This window comes from Amblyomma maculatum, chromosome 11 (genome assembly GCF_055883805.1).
Source record: "Amblyomma maculatum isolate TAMU_Amacu chromosome 11, ASM5588380v1, whole genome shotgun sequence".
Lineage (NCBI taxonomy): Eukaryota > Metazoa > Arthropoda > Arachnida > Ixodida > Ixodidae > Amblyomma > Amblyomma maculatum.
The window spans coordinates 51,943,900-51,967,769 of NC_139354.1; the positions used below are offsets into that span (position 1 = coordinate 51,943,900).

General features: G+C 40.0%; 1 protein-coding gene across 1 annotated transcript; it reads right to left on the bottom strand.

Annotated features, from left to right (window-relative positions):
• Window positions 1-9,920: 9,920 nt before the first annotated feature.
• On the bottom strand, window positions 9,921-21,516 carry LOC146173794 (uncharacterized). The gene is made up of 5 exons (XM_084583284.1): window positions 21,279-21,516; window positions 20,583-20,737; window positions 19,761-19,843; window positions 17,161-17,256; window positions 9,921-10,332 (listed from the first exon to the last, which is right to left on the bottom strand). Exons 1-5 carry the CDS (start codon window positions 21,417-21,419, stop codon window positions 10,142-10,144), a joined length of 666 nt encoding a protein of 221 aa, XP_084439410.1. The 5' UTR covers window positions 21,420-21,516; the 3' UTR covers window positions 9,921-10,141.
• Between the last annotated feature and the right edge of the window lie 2,354 nt (window positions 21,517-23,870).

Here is a 23,870-nt window from a genome sequence, read left to right on the forward strand (position 1 = left end):
TGTGGGTGCCGCTTAAGATGGCTGTTTTGATGTCAATGCGGACTAGCCCTGTTTAGCCTTAATGAGGTCAACGCGAGGTGTACAGGAACGCTCCATTTAGAGATTTCTTATTGATGTCTGTGAGAGTTCGATGTTGTATGGTTCACGGCTGCCCTGAACCATAATTATCAAATGCCAAAACAGTGGCAATGTCAGTAAATCAGAGCAGCATTCTATATATTTCATCCTATTGCTATACGAATATGGGGTGGTTATAATTGGCTCACTTTAGGCTGCCCAAATCAGCTCAATACTTTTTCTGAAAACATCCATTGCGATGCTGGAAGAGTTAAATGACATTTTATTGAGCTGATTAGTCCCTCGCCCTCGGCTCAGGCCTTTTGTATATCTTTAAATGCAGTAATGCAAAGAAGACTTTCAGGTAGTCTGCTGCATACTGGCAAGGGAGCTTAGTTTTTTCTGCACATTGCCCATCCATTCTTCAAAACTAAAATGAATGTGACTGTAAAGAAACATCCATTTTCTAATAAATGTATAAATATGCTTAGAATGGCTACGTGCAGAGTTTATAAATTGAAAAATGCTGTTATATTACAAAAATAAAATACCAGCTTCTAAGTTGGGATGGAAGCCTTGCACAGTGTTAAGCCCCATTGTTAAGTAAGTCACATTTGGCTTACTATGAGATTCAATACGCTGGCGGATCTGCATGAAGCTTATTTTACAGCAAGGCCCCGACATGTTTCATTTACCGTGAGCACTTAGAGTGCTAAGAAGGCCCCTGTGGGCAGCGTGTGGGCATACCGATTTTTAATTTCCCTACTGTTGTTTATTTATGTCATTCGTTTAGCACGAAATTATTAGAAAATGAAGGATTGAATTTGAAATACATATTTTAGCTTCCTTGGAATGCAGCGTTGTTATATATTGTTACGGGGAAATAAAAAAGGGTGTAAATAATTACAGTGCTGTGGCAGCGGGACAAGGTGAGACCTACTCCCTCCACAAACCACCAACGCCTCTTGCCTATCTTCGGCCAACCAATACTTTGTCGTTGTCAGCAACATGGAACATTTCGCTGCCACCTATCTCCCTACTCAGCCGAAGCCCATGTGCATATTCATTAGTCGTGCGAGGCTGATACGGCTTCAAACGGACAACGTGACAGAGTAGGTTTTGGCAGATCTAAAACCTGGTACGGTCAGGCGGGCCATTTCATAAGTTGAATTACTGACCCGTTTGACAACCACGTGTTGGTCGTCATAGTGGGCCAAGAGTTTTTAACGTAGGCCGCGTCTCCGAACTGGGCGCCACAGCCAGACTAAATCTGCTATACAGTACGTGACACGCCGGTGAATGGCATCATAGCGTACTTTGAAGCGCTCTTGTGATGCACCAGAGCGTAAGCAGGCGATTCTCCGAGCTTCTTTCGGCGAGGTAGAAGGTCTTAGCCAGGCAGGGATATTCACGGCTCGAGAAGGGCAGGATAGTATCCAGGGAGTAGCGTGTGGTGGACTGGCAAACAGCAGAAAAATGGGCAGTGCCCAGTCGTCTCATGCGTGGTACTAAACGCCTTTGTGATGAAGGGTGGCATGGTGTCCCAGTTCTTCTTATCTGTATCCGCATACATGCCTAGCATGTTTATAAGCATTCTGTTTACGCGCTCAGTCGAGGGTTGGTATATCGTCCATTGTCGGTAGGTTGTGGCGCACAAATGCATCAGCTCTTCAACAACATCAGCGGTCAATTGACGGCCTAAATAAGTGATGGTAATTCGTGGCGGCCAGTTTCGTAGGATTACGGATAGTAGCAGGAAAAGCCACACCTGATGCGCCGTAGCAGATAGAACAGGGGTGGTTTCCCACTAACGTGTGAGGTAGTCAGCACAAACTACAACCCAGCGATTTCCATCCAAGCACTCCGGAAACAAACCTACGAAGTCAATGCCTACTTGATCGAACGGAGCTGTCAGTGTCTTCACAGGGTGCAGCAAGCCATATGGAGCTTGGTGGGACATTTGTAGCTTTGACATTTCTTGCAACTGGCAACGTATTTTTCCATCGTCGAGCGCAATATATTCCAGTAAAATCTTTCTTGGGCACGGTGGAGTATTTGAACCGATCCCAGATACCCAGAAGTGCTTAGCTGCACAACTATTATTCTTGCTTATGCCAATTATTGAAATCTTCATATGACTTTTTGGACTAATAAATGGAAATTCGCCATCCATAATCCGAGGCAGAGAAACTGCGCTCGCAGAATACAAAATGGAGTGCATTGCACACATGCGGACGCTTTTCCAACCCGATGAATTGGTATTATTTTCAATACCTTACATTAGCGCGATTTCTTTAAGAAGAAAGCCTTATTTTAATACAATTTTTTTTCAAGGTTTAGTCCCAATTGTTTTATGAACCAAATATGTCGTGAAATAAAAAAAAACTTTGCGTTTATTAAAACTGTTATTCGTGTCTACTGTTCACTCATTATTAATATATTTTCAAGCATTTCGCTTGAGTATTTCAAATTCTCTGTTCCTAATGCTTTTCAAACCTGGTGACGAAAGAATGGAAGCTGATCTTAATAAATGACGTGTTTTATTGTAACTCTAGATCTAATGCCCAAACGTTCAGTACACCATCAGAAACACAATAATTTAAGAATTAAGCCATATAGCTAATTTCAGCCCAAGGAGATGCATAACCATGTCACAGCGTTGAAAATTACAAAGGCGCATCTTACATCAGGCTCCATCTGATGGAAGCCGAAAGAGACTGAAACGGTGTCTTTGTTAGGAGGAGTAGAACGCTTATCAAGTGACCTACAACGACATAACAGATCAACGATTTTCAAGTGGTTACTTCTATATGTTGCAAGTAATGACTGTTCATTGAAATTAATCGCGAAGAGACGTTTTTGTCTTCTTTACTCTGTACGCCGCCATGGTTGTATGCCAGGGGTATTGCTCTACTTGGGGTATATCAAAGCTACAGGACTGCAATCTCCACACAGTGGCCTTTCAGTGATTATAGTGCCAAATAAAAACACATATCTGACTTTCATCGTGCAGTAAATTTTAAATTTGCCTTGATGAAGCCTGCACAGGACAGAACATCGATATACGAAACTTTTGCGGCTATGTGCAAAATAATGTTAGTAGCACGTACCTGTCATGTCTTTATTCAGCTTTATCCTACAGAACCATTCTTTAACACCGTTCTATAATTTTAAGTGGTTCATAACATTAGGTAAAATCAACCTAGTCTAAATATGTGCGATAAATATTAACATATCAGTAACCGCAACCTTGAATTCTTGCCTGCAGTTTGCCATGATGCTTTATGAGCAATTACATTTCTTCCCTTCGGCCTAGTACACTCACTTCACATCTAATATAGAAGCCGCTGTCCTTAAAAAATGGATCGTCAATCTTTATTGTTTCCAACGATTCTCGTTTATATTGTTCAACACTTTAAGTACGACACTCAGTCTTCTTGTGGTCATCTTAACTGGTTAGATCTCTCCTTTTTCCCCGATATTACTGCTCCAATGTTAAGCTCATGGCAGCTTAGATTACACCTGTCTCATTCACCCTCTTTCTCTGCATCGCAAACATACCATACATTGAACTTTGAACCATGCTGCAACAAAATACTTCTTTTAAAGCCCTCTTGGAACATTAAATTTTCCTGTATGTTATCAAGTTCACAGTTGTCCCGAATTGACGTCAGCATATGTTTAGCCACTACCCTCTATGGTGGCGATAAGCCACCACATAAATAAAAACATAACAATGTAGTTTAGTGTCGATTCACCTTTTAATTATTGCTGCTTACCGTTTTTTTCAAGGCCTGGCTTCTTGTACCTCATATTTAAAAGCGCAGTCTTTATTTGCTCGTAAGCAGGAAAAAACGTTTTTACCTTTCTTTCTTATTCGTTTTTTGAGAGCCTGTCTCACAAATAACGCACTACAACGCTTTACTTTGTCGCGCACCTTATGCTGTAGCATATGTCTTCTAGGAAGGGCAAAGCATTGAAGCACACCTAATCAATTATCCCTTATGGCATAATATTCGCTTTTGTACTCGTTATGGCATTACCAGAGTTATTGTACTAATAAAAATAAACCTTTGAAAATTCCACTTTTACTTTTGAGGTCTCTCATCAATGACTCAGTTCTGCTCTCCAGTTCTTGCTCAATCATCTTCGTATTGCGTTTAATAAATCGTTTAACTTTCAGAAAATGATTAAGTGATAGTCTTTTGTACATTTGAATTCATTCATGAGTGCAGTGTTTATCACCTGCGGGCCTATTTGACAACCTTATTTGATGCTGAACTCGCCTATTGCATTACCAAAATCCTCTACTAACCTCTCTAACTAAAATAATAGGACTTTTTTTTTTTTACGACAAGATGGGATTCAGAAGAAGTAAAAGAAAGCCTTGAGCACAACAGGCCCCGAAAGGAGTGGTCGGGTATGCGGAGCTCCTTCTCAGCGGCAACATGGGAGAAATCTGCGCACCAGTACAGGGAACGCTAGCCAATTGTTTCAAGTACAAGTTCCCGCGGTTAGATTTCTTGTCAACGATGTATACGGCTGGGCCACGGGCAGTCCACCAAGGCAGTAGTTACGTATACAATGCCTATGCATCGCAGCGCTAGCTTTGTGACTGAGTATCCTCCTCTTTTACGAAGTTCCTGGATTCAAGACAGAGTTTCGCTGACGACCAAATACTTCTGCAGTAGATTTAAGCTTTTCCTGCCTGTGTTGATCCCGACATTTGCAGGTCAACAACGGGTTCCTCAGAATGTGTGCGGCGCTGCTTCATTCTGCATTTTAAAAGACACGATGTACGTGAACGAAAATAATTTAGAAGAATTTAAGGCCAAAGCTAAGCTGCGATGTGGTTGTTGTGCACAATGAACTCATGGCAGCTGTACGACAAAAAAAAAATGTTTTTTTATAAGCTTTAACTGCTCCGTTTCAGACATGACTGATACGTGTGAGATTCCATTTTGAAAAATATTCTAACTGACATTTTATCTTTTCATGACCCCGGAAAACACATTCCTAAAAGAAAAAAATGGTCTGCGCATTTAAAGCAAAAAAATTAATAAATTTTTGTGTGAGAGTGCATTGGCCAGTCTTAAGTTCAATTTATGAACTTTGTCGTTTAGAGCGTACGTCTGCAGCTTATTAATAATTGCAGTACAAAATTTTCTACCGTCGATGTCTAGTACGTAAGAGCGAGTTGACCTTTCAGTCATGTTTAGTTTGAATTTATTGTAGAATTTGGTGTCATTAAGCTTTAGGGTAACTTTCACCGATGATAGGATTTGAAAAAATAGCAGATCCAGCTACATATTTTTTTGCAACTGAGTAGTAACCCATAGTACATTTTATTAAAACCCTTTATAATTTATAAGAGATGTCCGATCAAAAATCACTCCCAGGGACTAGATGCACAGTGTTGCGTCTTGCGTCTAACGCCCGAAGTTGTGCGTTCGCATCGAACAGGGCCCCTTTAGCATCATGTCTTCAAAGAGCATTCTCAACCTATCTGACTAAAACTTCGGCGCAGAAAGCTCACCAGGCAGAAGGTAGTAACCCAACAAAGATGGTGTAATGAAGGTTATGTTTTGGAGCCAAAGAAACGCACAACATCACAAACAGAAGGAGGAAGAATTTTGGCTACCGCACGCATTGAATTCTATCGGGATTTCATCAGTACAAATGTACAAGGTGGTTTCCTTACAGGTGGAATGAATGAAGCCACAAAGGTTGAAAGAACTGCATACAAAAGCAAGTATGCGATAGATAGGATTGAAAAAAAAAATAAAGAGAAAGCCAAGATGTAAATTGGCAGTTTACTAAAAAAACAAACAAAAAAGCCGTTTGACGGGTTCGTGGAAAACTGCTAAGGTAAATATGGCTGGAATAATATATTATTAAAAGTACAAAGAGAACGGTGACAAAAACTTCTCCAAACCCGAAATATGGATGATTTATGATTGCAGTACAAGTTTTAAGAACTTTATTGGCAACAAATATAGTCCCTAAAGAAATTGTACATAAGTCCATGATATTTGAGGCCATTCACTCTCAGATTGCTCTTCTCGAAAATATGATTCTGCACAAGTATACCTACGATCATATTTTAGCAGCCTAATATAATGTCGTAAATACCGCATGCGTTGTAGACATGTAAGGTATCTGGTACCGGTTACATACACTGTCGTTTTGCACTGGTGCCATTGACAAATTATATAGCTAGAAACGTTTGACGAAAGTTTATACCACCTCTGTTCAATTTCTCCATTTTGCCATGTCTTCAAGCCTTAGAAAATACGTTTATTGCAAGACACACCACCAAAGGCGGCACTAGTAACATTATTTGGAATCAACAAAAAAAGCGATCTATCATCATTATCAGCCTGACTATAGCCACTGCAGGGCGAAGGCCTCTCACTTCACTCGGTTTTGTGCTAGCTGCATCCACATGACCCCTGCGAACTTCTTAACCTCATCCGCCCACCTAACTTTCTGCCGCCTCCTGCTACGCTTTCCTGCCCTTGGAATCCAGTTTGTTACCCTAAGCGACCAGCGGTTATCCTTTCTTCGCACTACGTGTCACGCACATGCCCATTTCTTCGTTTTGATTTCCACTAGAATGTCAGTAACTTTAGTTATTTCTTTTACCCAATATGCAAGCTTCTATCTCTTAATGTTACCTCTACCATATTTCGCTATATAGCCCTTTGCGTTGTCCTCAACGTAAGTAGAACCCTCTTGGTTAGCCTCCACGTTTCAGCCCCATAGGTGAGTACAGGTAAGATGCCACTGTTGTATACTTTCCTCTTCAGCGATACCGGTAAGCTAACAAGGCCTCTTCATATCATATCCTTCATTAGCAATGCGAACCGCACCCTTGGTTACCTTCGTGATAACTTCTCCTCGGATGTTGTCTCATAAAAAGTTCTCCTTTATAAACCGTTAGTTCGCATTAACTTAGAATGGGCTACGTCAATTTGGTACCCCAGCACAGATAACCGCATCCGAGCCCTCAAAATAGTTCAAAATAACTCGGCTGCTTCATCCTTCATAGCTATAACCGCACTGCGTAACGTTTAAGAAAGACACACTGCAGCGAATGTCCCATGCTTGCCATCGTAAGTACTCTCGTCTTCATTCATTTAAAAAAATTATATACTGCAACCCCATCCTGCGTAGCGATCTTGTGCCGCCTTCATCGTTTGTCTCGTCACGAATTGACAATTCCCATAAGGTCGCACAGAAAAAGGCTGTGTATTTTGTTTTCATGAGATTTGACAGGAATTTTTCAGCGTGTCGTTTTTTTACATACTTAGGCCTGAATATGCTTGCGGCATGTCGCCTTCCGGAATGTCTGAAATGTACGTACATTTTATACAATTTTTCCCGCTTTCTTCGCTCGTAATTATCTCACATTTTTCAAACCTTCATCAACAAGGAGCCACAATATCCTGAACGTTTCCGCCTTTTCGCGCGTACTAAAGTTTTCAGGTATACATTTTTTCCTGATATGATCGAAGCTTGGAATTCCTTACCAGGCAACATTCAATCATTATTATTACCGGAATTATAAGAATCCTGTCCATAAAGTTGTATATATAATTTATGTGTTTATGTGTTTTTCTAACTTGTTCGGGGCTTCATTATTCATAATAAATAAATAAATAAATAAGAATTCCTTTCTTTAAAACGAAATGTGTAGCAGAACGTTTTTTCTCCACGAACAGAAAATGACTGGAACCACCTTCCCGGACCTGCTTCCTCCATCACCGATCATCAAAGATTTTGTACTGCTTTAGAGGAAATATCATATGTACAAATGTAAACCCCCCCTATACAAGCTCCTTGTTTGTATCCACTCCCCTCTTAGATTTCGACAGCTTCAAGGGAACAGATAAATAAATAAACAAACTCTTCCCGATAATTATGAGCTGGCTACACAGCTGACGCTGGATGTGGCGTAAAATCTGTTTGACGCATTTCGGAGTCGATCGACGTTTATAGCCTCAATGCTTTTGCGTGCAGTGTACTAAGAACGAGGGCGCTTGCTGGAAAGAGACGAAATAAACATGGAAACTTCCATGAAACTTCTCATTGTTCGAGGATGAAAGAATATTCCATTGTACATTGTGTTCCTGCTCCTATATAACAATGTCGAATGAGCGGCAGCTGAAGCGTACATGGATTTATTTAACGAGCGTTCTCTTTCGCTCACCTCTTATACAATGCACAATAGTGGAAAAACACAATGCTGGAAAAGTATCCGGTGTTCTGAAAGTGCTAGCGGTAGTATTTAAGTGCAAAAGTAAGAAAAACTATTTTGGTTAATATTTCGTTTACAAAACGTACGTTTGAACCTCGACATGAGAGACCATGTGTTATTGCGCCCTAGATTATTTTTCCGCTTTAATTGATTGTGAAGAGCAGTGGCTTGGACTGAACGTATATCTCATAAGTGTTACTAGATTTTATGGTATTCAGAATCATTATATGAACAGCAGTTTTAGACAAAACAATATTTTAATACACACCTTACTGATGTTAGTTTATGTACCGTGAACATTGCTTAAAAAAAAGGAACAATTGAGCAACAAGTAGAAAGCAGTCCCTAATAAAAGAAGTGCAGTATTTCCACACATAACCAATATGTAGCCAAGGACTTTATGTGCGTGTGACTCGCAAATCGAACAGAGGCGCCTTCGGAGAAGAGGCGCCCTGTATCGAAGTCATGGATTCTCTCTTCGGCTTACGCACCACTTCTATCACTGGCAGAAGAGTCTTCCCGTGAGCTGCGTACTATACCAACCTGCGGGCGAACGAGTTGACAAGAGCTTACGGCGCTTAAGGCTCCTCAAGGCTTGTTGATAATCAAACTCTCTTAACTACTGTCGTCGCATACGCAGCAATGCCCAGTATTCTAAACTACTCAAATGTATTTTGCAGTGTGTTTTTCTTAGCCCTGTTTATGGCCCTTTATTTGAGGTGTCTTTACACAGTAAAATGATGACAAGAGTAGGGTAATATCACTGTGGCAGTCATGTAGTAATACGTATGAGGAGTTTTGTTAGTTTTAAAAGATGGTTCCTTTAAAGAGAAGTTAGCAGCAGCTCGGCAATACGTATATGCTGCAGCTTTTTTTTTTTTTTAGAAAACAATTGATGCACACAGGTGCACTTTTAAAAATTTAATACGTACATGAACTTTCTGAATTATTAATTTAGAAAATGAGATTCTACTGTTCTCATGCACAACGGCTGCAATAGTTTGGTTCAAGAACCACGTTCACACACTGATATTTTATTAGGGAAATTTTTCTGCAGAAGTAAGTCTGTAGGTATTTTTTAAAATATGAAAGCGAGACCAGTGTCTGCAACCCCTGGATAATTGTTTAAAACGTCACTCCGAGGTTGCCAGATCTTGTAAGAGGGCGGACGGACACATTCATAAGACATCAGAAGTATAGTTTGTGGACGCAGCCCGAAGCCTTCTTGTTGACATATTATTGCAGTTTTTACCTAGTATGCCTTATCTTTGTGTGCGTGGCCAGAGTCATTAAAAAAAGTGGAATTGATGATTACTACCCTAGATCTCAGCGCACTGGAAAACATCCTAGGCAAAGAGTCAATAGTTAGTTGCTTTTGGTGTCGTAAAACACAGAAGCAGTAAGGGGGCAGGTGTGAAACAGAGAAGACATTTTGACATTTATAAAATCAAAGGTAGGTGTCGGCCCGGCTAAATGTAGTGTATATATAATATATATATATATATATATATATATATATATATATATATATATATATATATATATATATATATATCAGCGCCCTAAGGTCTTCTCTTAAGCTATGAGATGGCGGGCCGATAACTTTTATTCTAATTCATCATAAACTGTTATTTATATGCACCTTTTCGTGTAGACACGTACTAGCAGCACTGAAGAAGATATATCTGAAGGCAACCATCTCGTTTTGCAGCTTGTACTGAAGCTTGCGATTAAGCAACAATGCTCTTCACAAAACCACCTCTTCATTTTTGTCAGCTCTGTATCATGTGGGTTAAGGTCAACGAAGTGAAAGATATCAATGTGTTATTCGGCCTTCTTTGAATAGGATTTCTTTTGTTTGTTTTTATAAGAGGAGTACCACCTCTCCGGAAGTAACTGGCACCATGGCCGGTACAGCCTAATCTTTTCTCCGTGGCAATTTTGATTATAAACGCGTCGGCAGTCACCAGGCAAGGGCTCATTTGCGTGCCGCGCAGGCCTCATAAGCTGACACTCTGTAAAGAAATGAAATGCATTGTGAGTTTGGAAGAATTTTACCAAATGCACGCGTCGCTGAGAGTGTTAAACGGGAAACGCAGTAACACACCGTTTATATTTAAATTGCAGGCCATAGCTTGATTACTATTTTCAAAATTTCTAATCACATATAAATATAGGACCACAATTGCGGCTAATGATCATGCTCAATAAGACTAAAACAACCGAACAACTAGAAATGTTTGAGTGTTTACCGCAAATTTCTAACCTAGTAATGCATAACCTTCTGAAAATACAAAAGCTAGCAGGTTCCTTGATAGCCCTGAGGGTCAGTAAACTTTAGTTTTGTGGACGCTGTTTATGTTTGAACTACACGACAAAAATCCGCCTTATTAGGCTAGAAGGGTACAATAACAAAATACATAAAAAATGAAACTGAAATTAGCTTTATTTGCAGGAACGTCACACAAATAAATCCTGCGGGTGGCATAAATGCTTTTTAATAGAGGGAAACTTCCTATTTTATTTTTTGTTTTCACGAACTAATGCATATTCAAACGCACATGATCAAACGCACTACCATTTTATCCCATACGGTTTGGCAGCAGCCAAATAGTTCGAGACCTGCATCTTGTGCTCTCTTTCTGAGCCTAAAATCACTACCACTTTTTCCAATTGTCGAGGCTCAGAAATGTGTTTTACACCAGAATGATACGTGCCCACACATTTCTAGAAGCTGTGAACACTATCGCTATTTGTATAGCGGCATTATTTCTATCATAATAACTAAAATATAGAAGTATTTGCGTTATTGTCATTGAAGGAAGCAGATTCAGCTTTGGTGACTTTCAATTTTGCCCTCTCGACAACAAATGCTGTAGGTGAAATAATATTCCGCACAATCGTATGCGTGGTTGCACTATTTACTTTTCCTGCTAACTTACGTATTGTATGCATTACTATGGAATAACGTTAGCATCAAGGACAAGCTTACATGTTGTTTTAAATCCAAATATATTAGACAGACTGTATTTATCACATAAATATTGAATTGTATCTTATATACAGCCCTACTGATGAAATATGCTCAAACGATTTCAGTGCAGAACTAGTCTCTGGACTGCAATTTTAAATCCAAATATATTAGACAGACTGTATTTATCACATAAATATTGAATTGTATCTTATATACAGCCCTACTGATGAAATATGCTCAAACGATTTCAGTGCAGAACTAGTCTCTGGACTGCAATTTTAAATCCAAATATATTAGACAGACTGTATTTATCACATAAATATTGAATTGTATCTTATACAAAGCCCGACTGATGAAACAATATTCAAGTTTAACAATGGCGATTCTCGTGTCATAAATACCGTTGCCATCAAGTCTAGCTCTAGCTTCTTACAGAAATTGTGGTTTGAATCTAAATACTAATGCTCAACATTCAATAAGGGCACTGTGCTACCCGCATCAAATAACTAAACCATATATTTAACCATAGACCCACATAAAACTGACACAAAATAATTTGTTTTTGTCATGTGCCCTTGAATAGTTTTTCGGAACCACCTGTACTTACTAGAGCGCTTTTGCTACTGCTGCATTGAAAACGAGCTAGCTTTTAGACACAAAGTACTTCATAGTAACTCTAATGAGAGTGATGACAAGTTACATGTACTATAGCTTAAAACGAGACACGAGCGAAACAGCCATTCGCTCCCTAAAATGCATATTTTCAGTAGTTCTAACGCTCGCATAGTTTTAAGTTCTAAGAATGTTGTTCAGGCCACACTAATAATTGGCAGTCGCGGTCACTGGCCAAGTTAGATGACGCATCGACATTTCATAACAGAGTAAAAACAAATTCACTCATTTTCGAACTCTCACATTATTGTCGGATATCGCAAAGTAACTAACCGGTTACACTTGAATCAGAAAAAGCTCAGTAGAGCTAAATGAAGTGGGAGCATAAGGGTGCGTGTCGGTTGCTGAAGTAATAATAATCTAAACTGAAGAAAAAAGTTGTCTGTGCTGATACATATTTAAAAACCTCTGGGTCATATAAAATGATACTTATGCAACACTTCTCTCTCATGCACTTTTGTGAGATTTTTTCTTAGAATGAATTTACATTATTCTATTGAAAGGAAATGTTGCTCGCTAAATAATGCCGCAGTCGCGGAGATATACAATCCATGCTTCGTTTGCACTTTCTGCATTTATTTTTATTGCGAAAGCAATACTACTTGCACTTTCAAGCTTTCAGCGTAGCGAGGCGGTGCAAACCACTGACCTTTAGCTTCACCCCTGGTGTGACGTCATGCCATCTGCCGCTAAAACCAGGGGCCCAACGCGCACCGTCAGCTATACGAGGCGGTGCACACCAACGCGGCCTAACTCCCGCTCCTTCCGCGAGGAGTGCTACAGACGTAGTGACGTCATGCCATCTGCCGCAAAAAGCGGGGCCCCAACTCTCGCCTTCAGCCATGCGAGGCGGTGCACACTAACGGCGGCCTAACTCCCGCTCCTTCCGCGAGGAGCGCTACAGACGGAGGGACGTTTTAACCTGTCAGTGACGTAGGTTTTAACCTGTCATATAGATTAGGTGGAAAGGCGGTAGAGCAGCGCCTCACCGGTTTGATGTATGCAGACGATATTGTGCTGCTAGCTGAGAGCCTGGAAGAATTGCAAACTCTAGTTAAGTATTGCGGAGACGAAGGGGACACTCTAGGCTTCAGTTTTAGCGCAGTTAAGTCTAGTCTGATGATTTTCAACGGCTTAACTGTTCATGGTCTTAAAATACAAGGCCATGAAATGCCCAGAGTAGCAGAATACAAATATCTGGGGGTATGGGTAAACGAAGGATTGGCATACAGTGGAAGGCATGAGCAATCACTTAAGGCCAAAGGACGAAGGAATGCCGGGATAATGAAGCATAGGCCATTGTGGGGATACAACAGGTCTGAAGTTTTGAGGGGTATTTGGAAAGGAATTATGGTGCCCGGACTTACTTTCGGAAATGCGGTTTTGTGCCTAAAATCAGAGGTGCAGTCGACATTAGAAATAAATCAGAGAGCCGTTGGACGATTAGCACTAGGTGCCCACGGCAAAACCACAAATGAGGCGGTACAGGGAGACATGGGTTGGGCATCTTTCGAAGTACAGGAAGCTCAGAGTAAAATATTATATGAGGAACGCCCGAGGAAATTGGACAGTAACAGATGGGCAGCTAAAGTATTTAAATACCTGTACTTAAAAAGCGTTGACTAACAATGGAGGAAAAGAACTAGGAAACTAACTAGTAAGTATGCTAGTGACAAGGACGGAGAAATAAAGAGCATTAAGCAGCAGGTGAAAAACACAGAAGGTAAAAATTGAATAAATTCGATGGAGAAGAAACAGAGTGTGCAAATATACCGAAAGTGGAAAATCCAGATCAGTAAGGAAGCTTTTTTTGATAACTCAAGAAGCAGTGCCCTACTTTTTGAAGCTAGATCAGGGTGCCTTAGAACACGCAGCTATAAAAAGAAATTTAACAATGAAGATGACGCATGTGCTGTATGTGGTAACTCCAGTGAAACAATTGACCATATTATACTCGAATATAGTGGTATCCACCCGGAAGTTGATGCAGGCGCAGTAACTGTTCCTGAAGCTCTGGGGTTTAGAGATACCAGTGGCCGGGTGAATAAACCGGCGGTGGAAACTAGCAAAAAACGACTGGAAGATTGGTTGCGTAAAAGCAGAGAAGTGACATAATGTTAGTAATGTATAAACAAAAAAAAATTAATAAATAGAATGATGGTTTAGTTAACCAATCTAAATCGATAATTAAGATATAGGGAGAAAAATGAGCATGATAGCTACTGCTACCACCCCGTTTAAAAGGGGACGCTCCTGTATTCCATCCATCCATCGTCATACAGTTGGATAAATCGGGCCCTGGCTCACGCCGTCAGCCATACGAGTCAGAATCAGCCTGCTAGGACCCTGGCATTCACGTTACCCCTATAGGCCACTAAGGTACGGTCATACGGCTCGGTTAAAGCGGGGCTTTATATGTGGGCTGAGGAAGAAGAAAAAGTGAAGACGAACGTTCGGTTCCCCGCTGCTGATGCTTTCGCTCAATATTTGGTTCAGCAGCGTTGAACTCTTGTAATTTTTTCTTCAAAGCACTAGTCCTATTTTTCCCATATTATTCCTTGAAATATTAGTTTCGAATATGAAATTGATGTTTTCTTTTTCTTAATCGGTGGAATGTATGTTAGTAGTACTGGTTTTAGTATATGCAAAACCTAGGAAAGCCTATAGCTTTCTCTCTAGTTCGCAGCATAAGCTCAACTACACATTCCAATCTAATCCAATTAAAGTGTTGCCGGTTGCCATTGTTAAATAATATTGTCACATTCATCAAAAACTCAGATTGATGCAATTGAATGAGCACTTCCGTGTACACATCTGCAAGCGTGTGACATGTTTGACCCCCATAGGCAGTGCATGTAGATCCTTTCTTGAAACAGTTATTTCTTTTTTTGCACAGTAGCAATGACTCCTCGCTCAGTACTTTTTCAGACAAAATATATCTCTGGCGCCCTTCTTTGTTTAAACGCACCGTTCAACATGCCCCCCTCCCTTTCTTTACAGATATTTAGCAGAACTAGAAATGGCCCCATCTCTCATGTCTGTAGCATGCCAAGAATTTAAACAGCGCCACCTGCTTTTCTTTATGCGAAGAACAAACTGATAAATGTAAATATTTTGCACTTCAATTTGAATATCTCAGCGTGTGTGGCTGAGTTCGCCGTAGATTTCCAACTGCTGCATATACAAGTTAGAACAGACTGACGCCAAATATATTGACTTTCTAAAAGCCTTTGCCCACGTAGCACATGAAAACTTTTAACGTAAAATAACAAGCAGTAACATTGGTAGCCCAGTAGTTAACTATTCGAAGAATACCTAAGTGACTGACGACAGGTCGTTAAAATAGAGCATGGCCAATCTTCATTTGAAGAAATAAAATCAGGTCTATTCCAGTGTCCGCCTTGGGGCCCCACATATTTCTAATCTATGTAAAGGATGCTTCCTGAATATTTCTTCTTCGCCTAAGTTGTTTGCAGATGTTTGTGTTCTTTTCTGCCCTCTTACTAACTTCGCAGATTGTTTTAAACTTCGAAACTGACCTACAAAGCCTACAAAATGGCGCTCCGACTACTACATGACTACAGACATTAAGAAAACTATACATCTGCGTTTCAGAAGACGTAGTCAAATAGTTTACTGCACATATAGAATAAATAATGCAGCCACCGTCTGCACGCCCAGTGAAAATGAAGTTATACATCACAGCCAACCTGTCTCGAAACGCGCATACTGAATATATGTAAGCACACAATTATAACCCAGGCTCTCACCCGAAAGTCATTACTTCATTGCTACAAAGTCTCTAATCCCCTTGTTTAAACCGCCTTTACGCGCCCGAATCCCGCATATTCCTCGACTATCTGGAACTGTCATCAATCATACTCAATACCCAAACTAGATCCTCTGCAAGAGTTGCGCGCTTTATTGCAGGTACCTATTCCTCGTAGTCCTGAAGTTAAGTAATTAGATGTGCATTAGACATTAAGATTTTATAAACTAGACGCTAAATTTATTGTATATTGTTTTACGCAAGATTACCTATAACTCTTCAATTTAGAGTACCGAGAAAATAAATCATAAAGTGGAATCTACTTTTGCGCAAACTTGTACAATTTCTTTCCTACATATGAGTGTCAATGAATGAAACGATCTCAATATAAAATTGTTTGGATCATGAAATAAAAAATATTGGGAAACATTTGATGCGCCAATATTCGCTTAGTCAAAACTGGAAAACAAAATGAGAGCTTTCGCTGTTTCTAATATTTCAACTGTTTTTTTTTTCTCTGACTTCTTTTCTTGTTAGCATCGACGTGCGCGTATATTATTGTTTCTGGAAAATTTGTACATCACGTTTTCTCTCCTTTTGCTTGCATTGTTAACATGAGAAGACGCCATGTAATCGTTTGAAAAAGTTTTGATGATTACTTCGATCCTATGCAGTGCCTACTTGGGCGTTTAGGGGAATAAAGCGAAATGAAAAGATTGGCCAGCAAATGTCAATACATCTTGGAAAATAAGGAATGCGCAAACAGTACGGTCTGTTAGTGTGCGGCCCCTCAAGAAAGAAATTGCTATGTTAAATCGATAAGCAAAGGTCTTCATCGCTTTGAAATAGGTTTTTGGGGCACCTAAGCTTAACAAACGTCTAAATGATTTAAACAACAATTCTTAACGTCTGCTTTCCTCACCTCGACTTCCGAATTCTCCTTCACAACGAGAAGATTTAGAACTAAATATCAATAACCCTTTTGTTTTAGTGCATTATATCTTGCACATACTCGATAGCATGTAGTAGATAGATTTTAAAAGAGAGATCACCGGAAATAGATGCACAATTATATTTTATTCCTTACTTAAAGAGGACTCTGCGTGCTGTAGGTGTAGCGTGTCTGCCTCCGTAATCAAGAATCACGGTTTCCTTTGTAATGCGAAAGATTTGCTTAAATGGAGTCGCCCCTTTATACAACTATCCATTGCGCCATGCCATTTTGTCTTGATAAATCTATACAACCAGCTGAACAACCAGTGTCGTCAAGAGACTGGCCCAGTACCAGCTAAAGAGGCATACTTTTATTCAATCGCTGAAAACATCGAAACCTCCACTGCCAGAAACGTTGATGTCATATCTGCTGCACAACTGAAAATTTAACGCGGTCTCGTTAACCTAAAACTGACAGAACACATTGATACTCACTTGGTCTCTCGTGTCCGGAGCTACGATTATTCACAAAAATGAAGCAGGTCTTCTTTCGGTTCATGTACATCAGTTTCAACAGCTTGCCAGGATCAGCTGCCAAAAATATGTCACAACTGTATGCTCGACATTTTCTTTGCTTTCATTTCTACCTGTTCTGCAAGTGCATACGACTGAATGTGATTAGTTATCTGCGCCATGTCTTGCTTACTAAATTGTGTGAGGAAACTCAAATAGCCGGCAAATGTGCCTAATTTTTTGACCAATTGTTTATAGTAGACTGCCATTTGCTATAAGTATCCCCTTCATTTATTTTTCTCACTTTAAAATCGTTGAGAATATTCCCCGTAATTGAATCATAGGCTCGTAGTATTCTACTACGAATGCGCATGTGCAGAAAAACCAGACAAATTCAGAAGGTATTCTAGCAGCCACTTTCCCAGCTCGTGAGGTAATCAGTCAGAATATGACAGCACCTGAATAATAAGTTCCATATTTCGTCTTTGGGTTTCGCTGGCGGTCTTCGTAGCTGTGGCATGAGCACTAAAATTGAGAGGAAATGGAGACGGGGCATTGTGTCTCCTGTTTCTGTCCTCGGTGTCTTCAACACTGTCACGTATTGAACACAGACACGTGATCTATGTTTGATTATCGGAGTATAGAAAGCTAAAAAGAGACCACTTTTCAGTAATCAGAGGCCAAAACAGAAACTTTTGAAGTGTGCTTGTGAAAGCGCTAAACTCAGAGGTGCGTATGCCTAGAAAAAACTTCCTTGCATGTATATTACCGGCATAGTATACTGTCAGCTTGCTAAGAGCTCAGAGGGCAGAAATGATATTTAATTCGTGCAGTCTTTTACCCCATTTCAGCTAACTGAACAATGCTGTAAAGCCTGTCGGACAACACGTTGGCATGTTATTAAAATTTGTGTCCAAATTATATGCAATTTTATTGCAGATATTGTCAGGCTCTTATATGAGGGAAATGCGTATATATCTAGTTAGCCTCGTTTAGGTTTTCTCATGCACGTACATTTTAGACAAGAGTTCATCCTAGAGTCTCCTTGAGTGACTGGTTTTGTAATCGCCCATAAAGCCTTTACCACAATTAATCGTTCTTTTCACAGCTTTAAACGTTCAGGAGTCCTATCTGAAATTCTACTGCGGCGACCTCGCTCCAAATATTCTCAATGGGAACCGCTATTTGGCTACATATTTTGCATCAGTAATGTTACCTCGAATGTGACCGATGTCCTATCATTCCAACATCCTTCGGCGCTTTTGTTGCGAAAAACCCTCTCTACACTCTCACCCCCAGTTCGGTAGGCCTCGTGATCGCCTCCTATCAGTAACCGCTGTTCTGCAGTGCACTATTATGCGGGCCCTCATCCTATAGATATTTCATGAAAGCCCGCCACGCATTTTATCATGTTTTGCTATTTTATAAAAAGCTTTTTGATGTTCGGCAACCATATTTGACGAATATCAGAAATTTGGCGGATACCTTAATTTAGGATACTGAATGGCTATTTTCTTATAATTACAGACGACCAATGGTCATGGGTAATTCGAATTTTTAAAAAGAGAGTACCTTCGTCGTTTTCGCCCAAACCTAGAAGCTATATTGTGCCAAATGTGCCGTGTGTCACAAAAACCAGTGCTGTAATCACTGCCTCCATAACCGCAAACATATGGCGCAAGCTCCCCGGCATCTTCTCTGTGGAGTTAGCGCTGCGTTATTCACCGCTTCATGTTGCTTCACGCATCTTCAAGTGATGCGTGATAAAGATTGCAATACCTCCACTGATTGACGCAATTTGGGGCGGAGCGCAGGATATTCTAAAGCACGACTTTAGGCATGAGGTAGCAAACAGTTGTAGGGCAGAGCTACAAATGGTCTTCCGTTTTAACAATCAGACTCACAGAGCTAACTATAGTTACCGCACCTACGTAGGATTACAAGTAAATGCTAAAACGTTTTGCATTTTTTTAGAAAATACTAACCATGTCCAAACCTGCTTTCTGATGTGCGCTTACTCAGTTCTCTTAAAATTTTCAATGGACGCCACCTTAACATTTAACAACCATAGGTTAATACTTGTTTACCGGCCTCTCTCAAAACACTGGTATAGTAGAAATCTGATTTTTGTTTCCGCTGTTAAAACTGTTCAAGTCAGTACGGTTTTAACCAGAAGCAGACTTCATCTAAACTTATCCCGCTCCTCATTTTCTACGGTTGACCAAGCTCTATATACACCGAGTACAGATTAGACTACTGTTTCCGATGCTACTACACCTGCAACTATACTACCACAATTTACAGTACCATCACAACTGCACTGCTAGTTCTGTACCACTGCTACTGGAGTTACCGCTGCTACTACTATTTCCGCGACCATTACCATCACTATTACACACACTGCTGCGGCCTTTCAGTTGCACTGCTGCTACTTATATTACCACAGCTAAGGAAATTATAAATCTGTTTTTAGTAGCCGTCTCGACGAAGCTGCTATTTCAAAGCACGACATATCACAAAGACAAATATTTTATTCCTGCCAAGGCAAACATTTTGCAAACATCATGTAAAACTTTGCTTACCTTCTCTTTGCTTGAACATCACTGCATTATAGTGTTTGTGATGGCCAGTTTTCAATAACTCTAGGCGCATGCTAAATTTTACCCTGTACATAAAATAAAGGCTATCAGAAAGAAATATATGACCTAAGTCTCATGCACGGCCCGCGTGTAGCACAGTTCAAATTCATAGAGGGTTAGAGTGTCGTAAGAATTCAAGAAATAAATGTCATAACAAACACATGCCGATGGGTATTTTTCCACCATTTCTCTTTCACACGTTAGCACTATAAGATGTTTTATGAGTGTTTCCCGCTAATTATTATGTGAAATCATGCATGTACCTAATTATTGTACTACAATATCAACATTATATGGGTTACAGTGCCAGCAGGGACCAAAATTATGACCATTAGAGTTCAGAAGACTAAGTACAGAATCTGGCATTTTTACTCAGATCGCTAGAGTGCCAAAATTTATTTAAGTCATAATTTTTTTACTTCCGAGTTGTTTCAGGATGTCTGTTATTACTTGGACTAACGCAATAAATGGGTATCAAAGTCAGAATACGTAAGAATTAGCAGAACAAATGAAATTTTATACTTTGCTGTAATTCGCATAGGCAGCAATTATATGAAAAGAAAAAGAGCCTATTTCTGAAAATGCACATTTTAAACAACACCTCCGGTGTTCATACGCAAAGAAAGCTTAATTTCAGCTAAAACAAACTTTCCTTTTTATTGATTACTCTCTAAGGAGAATTTATTTTTATAACAGACGTTTGCCCAGACTGGTTTAAAACACAGATCACCATCTACCATGCATAATGAAAAATAAATATCTTACAGGAACATCCTTTTGTACGCAGTAGTGGATCCAAGTATAAATCTGTAATTCGTCGTACTGTACACATTTGCTCGTTGTGAGTACAGACACCGATGCTTAGTTGAAGTACCGTAGTTTCGGCTTACGACGAATACTTTTCCGCGTATATTGAGTGCCTGCAAATGCAACCTTGTCATACGTTGTCATACATTCTTGTTGACTAAGTTCGATGCCGGTTTCTATTTTTTACGTGCAAGGAAGTGATCGCAGCATTCATTATAATTTACATAAATTGGGTGTGATGTGATGTGGTTGACACTAGAATAGCTGGAAACCATGCTTATTTGCCAAAAGCCTGCATCTTCTGAATGATTGGTGTCGATACGCTTGTGTTCAAATTTTTCTTGCTCTCTCTCATTTCAACTTGACATTCGTACTATTAAGAACCGAACTTCGTTTCTACAGCTACATAATTATTTCTCTTATTTAGAAAACAGAATTCGTTCAGCTTGTTCACGTTTCTCGGCGCGTAAAAGTCTTACGATGAACAAACAATATATTTTGGGAGAAGGTAGAGCGGTCTTTTATTAAAAGTATGCCACTCGTTTTTTAAGGTACTGAGGCACAGAGCATCATCTGAATAAATGAAACTGCCTTCCTGGGGATAACTATTTAGGCAGAAATAATACCTCTCCTCAAATAAAAATGTGCTCTTACCGCTCTGATGTTTTGGTAGGGAAAATTTGATTCCTTTTCTTCAAATGGCGTGCTGCTTCGGCCCATTTTCGATGTGACTTTATCAAATAAGAAGATCGAAATTGCAAGTAGCAGCACGCACGGACCAATAAACCTAGTCATCCTTTTCCAGATGTTCAGAACACGCACTACATAAGCTGGCAGAGAACGATCTGAAGCTTTTAGGCGGTAGTCAGATATAGACACTGTGTGGAGACCTGCTATCTTAGCGTATTTCTTACCTTGACCCTCGTTTACAATCCATATACAGTGAAAACAATTCAAAGAAGAACAAAGCTCCCAGATGTAGAGTGTGAAAGTGAAAGCTGCAGGCACTGTTGCCAACTGCGATCACTTACTTACGAGCGAGCATTGTCTACATTACAAAACGAACAAATGATATTCACTTTAAATGTACAACGCAACTTTGTGCAGGGAAAGAGATAATGCACTCGACATCGATGTTATCAAGAAGTTCTCATGAAATAAGGGATAATTTGCCATGTCGCTCTGTGTAAAGCCCTGATAATCAGAGCCATGTTGTGAATTTTCCTTTCGTGTGGAGTGGGCAAGCTCTTTGTTCAAATCACTGTTTCACTATACATGCATAGAGCGGTTATGTGCTAGTATCACAGGACCCTCCGTTTTCATGAACGCGATATCCTAATTTTTTGTGTTGTCAGAAGTCTCCGTGCGATGTCTTGTTTGATGCGCGTTCTTAAGCGAACCATTTAACACAAAGCGCCTTGATAGCTTCACTACAGCCTAACATCAGTGTTATTATGAAGAAGCGCCAGCTATCATGGACATTTCGAAGGAGTGCGGGACGCGTGACCTGCTCCCAAACGCCATGTGACACCCCGTTTTCCGTCTACACCTCACCAGCTTATCCAGAAAACCAAACGAACATTTCCTCCTCTTTACTTTCCCAATAGAATTTAAATGGTGCGTGTGGTTCTTGTTCTCGCCCATGATCTCCCACTCTGGCCTGCTTCCCTCTATGACTTGCCTCTCATACTATGTTCTTTCCTATAGAGAGAATAAGTATTATTTACTCTTTATACACTTTCCCTCTATTCTAACGAGGGTTCAGAAGCTGCTATAAGCTCTCCCCCATTTTTGAGCTACGGGCAGTCTAACGTTAACACAGAATTATTCAGGTACTTTTTAAAACTTTGTAAATATCGACAAAATATTGTTTACAACCACTTTGTGGCAGAAAATGGTCGGCAGTTCTTCATCAACCTCTTCTCCCCCGCTGTTGTAAACTTTCCTCGCTCTGACAATGCCCCGATCTCTCGGAAGGTAACATTCGCGGACGGTTTTCTTAAACAAAAAATGAATAAGAAATCCATCGTATATTCATCATGAAAATTGTATCGAGTATCATTATTATAGATAAAACTGTATATCGACATTTGGCAGCATGTTTCAAAGCCACGCTATCTAATTACAGAGATACTTGGAAGACAGGAATAATGCTTGAATTTTTAGAATGTTATGTTTTCTCTTCTCAAGTAAATAGAGGCCTAAAATATGCATTTGACATATTGGATACCACCAGTGCTTGAAATGAGCAAAATGTCTTCATTCAGAACTCGTCATTTGTTCGTGTAATTGAGATACCTAAAGGTAAGGTTGTCTTGGGAGACCGTGACATTAAGCTGGCAGGAATGTTTTAAAAGTACGACTATTTTGATGACCTTTTGCTTCTTAGCTGATAACAAAAGGGATCGTTTTCTTGTTCCAAATCCAGAGAACTAAAATTTACTTTTCCACTTTATGCTTGAAGTGTTCCGTTTACCTGCTGGCCCACCCTTGAGATCAAACTATTGTTTTTATCCATGACAGTGCGTGTGAAATGAAATAAATATCTGGCACTTCAGGCAGTTTCGTGATATTTCAGTATATTAACAACTATAGCACCTCCTACATAGTTTTCCACACAATTTTTCGGAAGTATGTTTTAGTCGGCTTGTGTAGCCTCTAAAATAAACACCGCCTTTGAACCTTTACCTGGCAAAGTTTCGATGATTTTGTGATCGCAAAGAAAATAATTTAAAGAAAGAGTAGTTCCGTAGTATTGTAAAAGTGCTTTTACAATTAGCAGTTAGCATTCTAGAGATTCAGGAGTGTGCTTCAGCTGTAAGTTCCTAACTTTAGACCTTTACAGAAATCTCTCGAGTATGTGCCTGTGCTCAACTATTTCTCTCGCTTGTTTCATGAGATTCCGGTTGAGCTTCACTTAAATTATATTTGCAAAGCCGAATATGCGAAAAATCATTCCGTCATATATCACATTTTGAGCGGCAGGTTGTTGATGTGGCTGCCGTAAAAATAGCAGCGGTTTAACCTTCCTTAAATTTGCGAATAACTAGAAAACGTGTTCCGTTTGTAGGTTTTGCCAAGCCGATTTCATTTGAGGCGCTTGCGTTCTTGCTAAGCTCCGCGTTTTGCCAATATTACAGCTTGTCGCTGTTCAGGACTGGCCGCAGGATAAGTAGCACAAACGCGTTCTCTGCACTGACATCGTCTACCACAAGTAGTCATTTGCTTTTGCGCATCATTACAGCT

Excerpts from the sequence above, each read along its gene's own strand:
- LOC146173794 (XM_084583284.1), bottom strand. The coding sequence starts at position 21,419 with ATGACTAGGTTTATTGGTCCGTGCGTGCTGCTACTTGCAATTTCGATC. Across the intron at positions 17,257-19,760 it reads GATGTTCAAGCAAAGAGAAG|CTGATCCTGGCAAGCTGTTG; the intron begins GTAAGCAAAGTT and ends TATTTTTGGCAG. Across the intron at positions 10,333-17,160 it reads CTCCGGACACGAGAGACCAA|AGTGTCAGCTTATGAGGCCT; the intron begins GTGAGTATCAAT and ends ATTTCTTTACAG.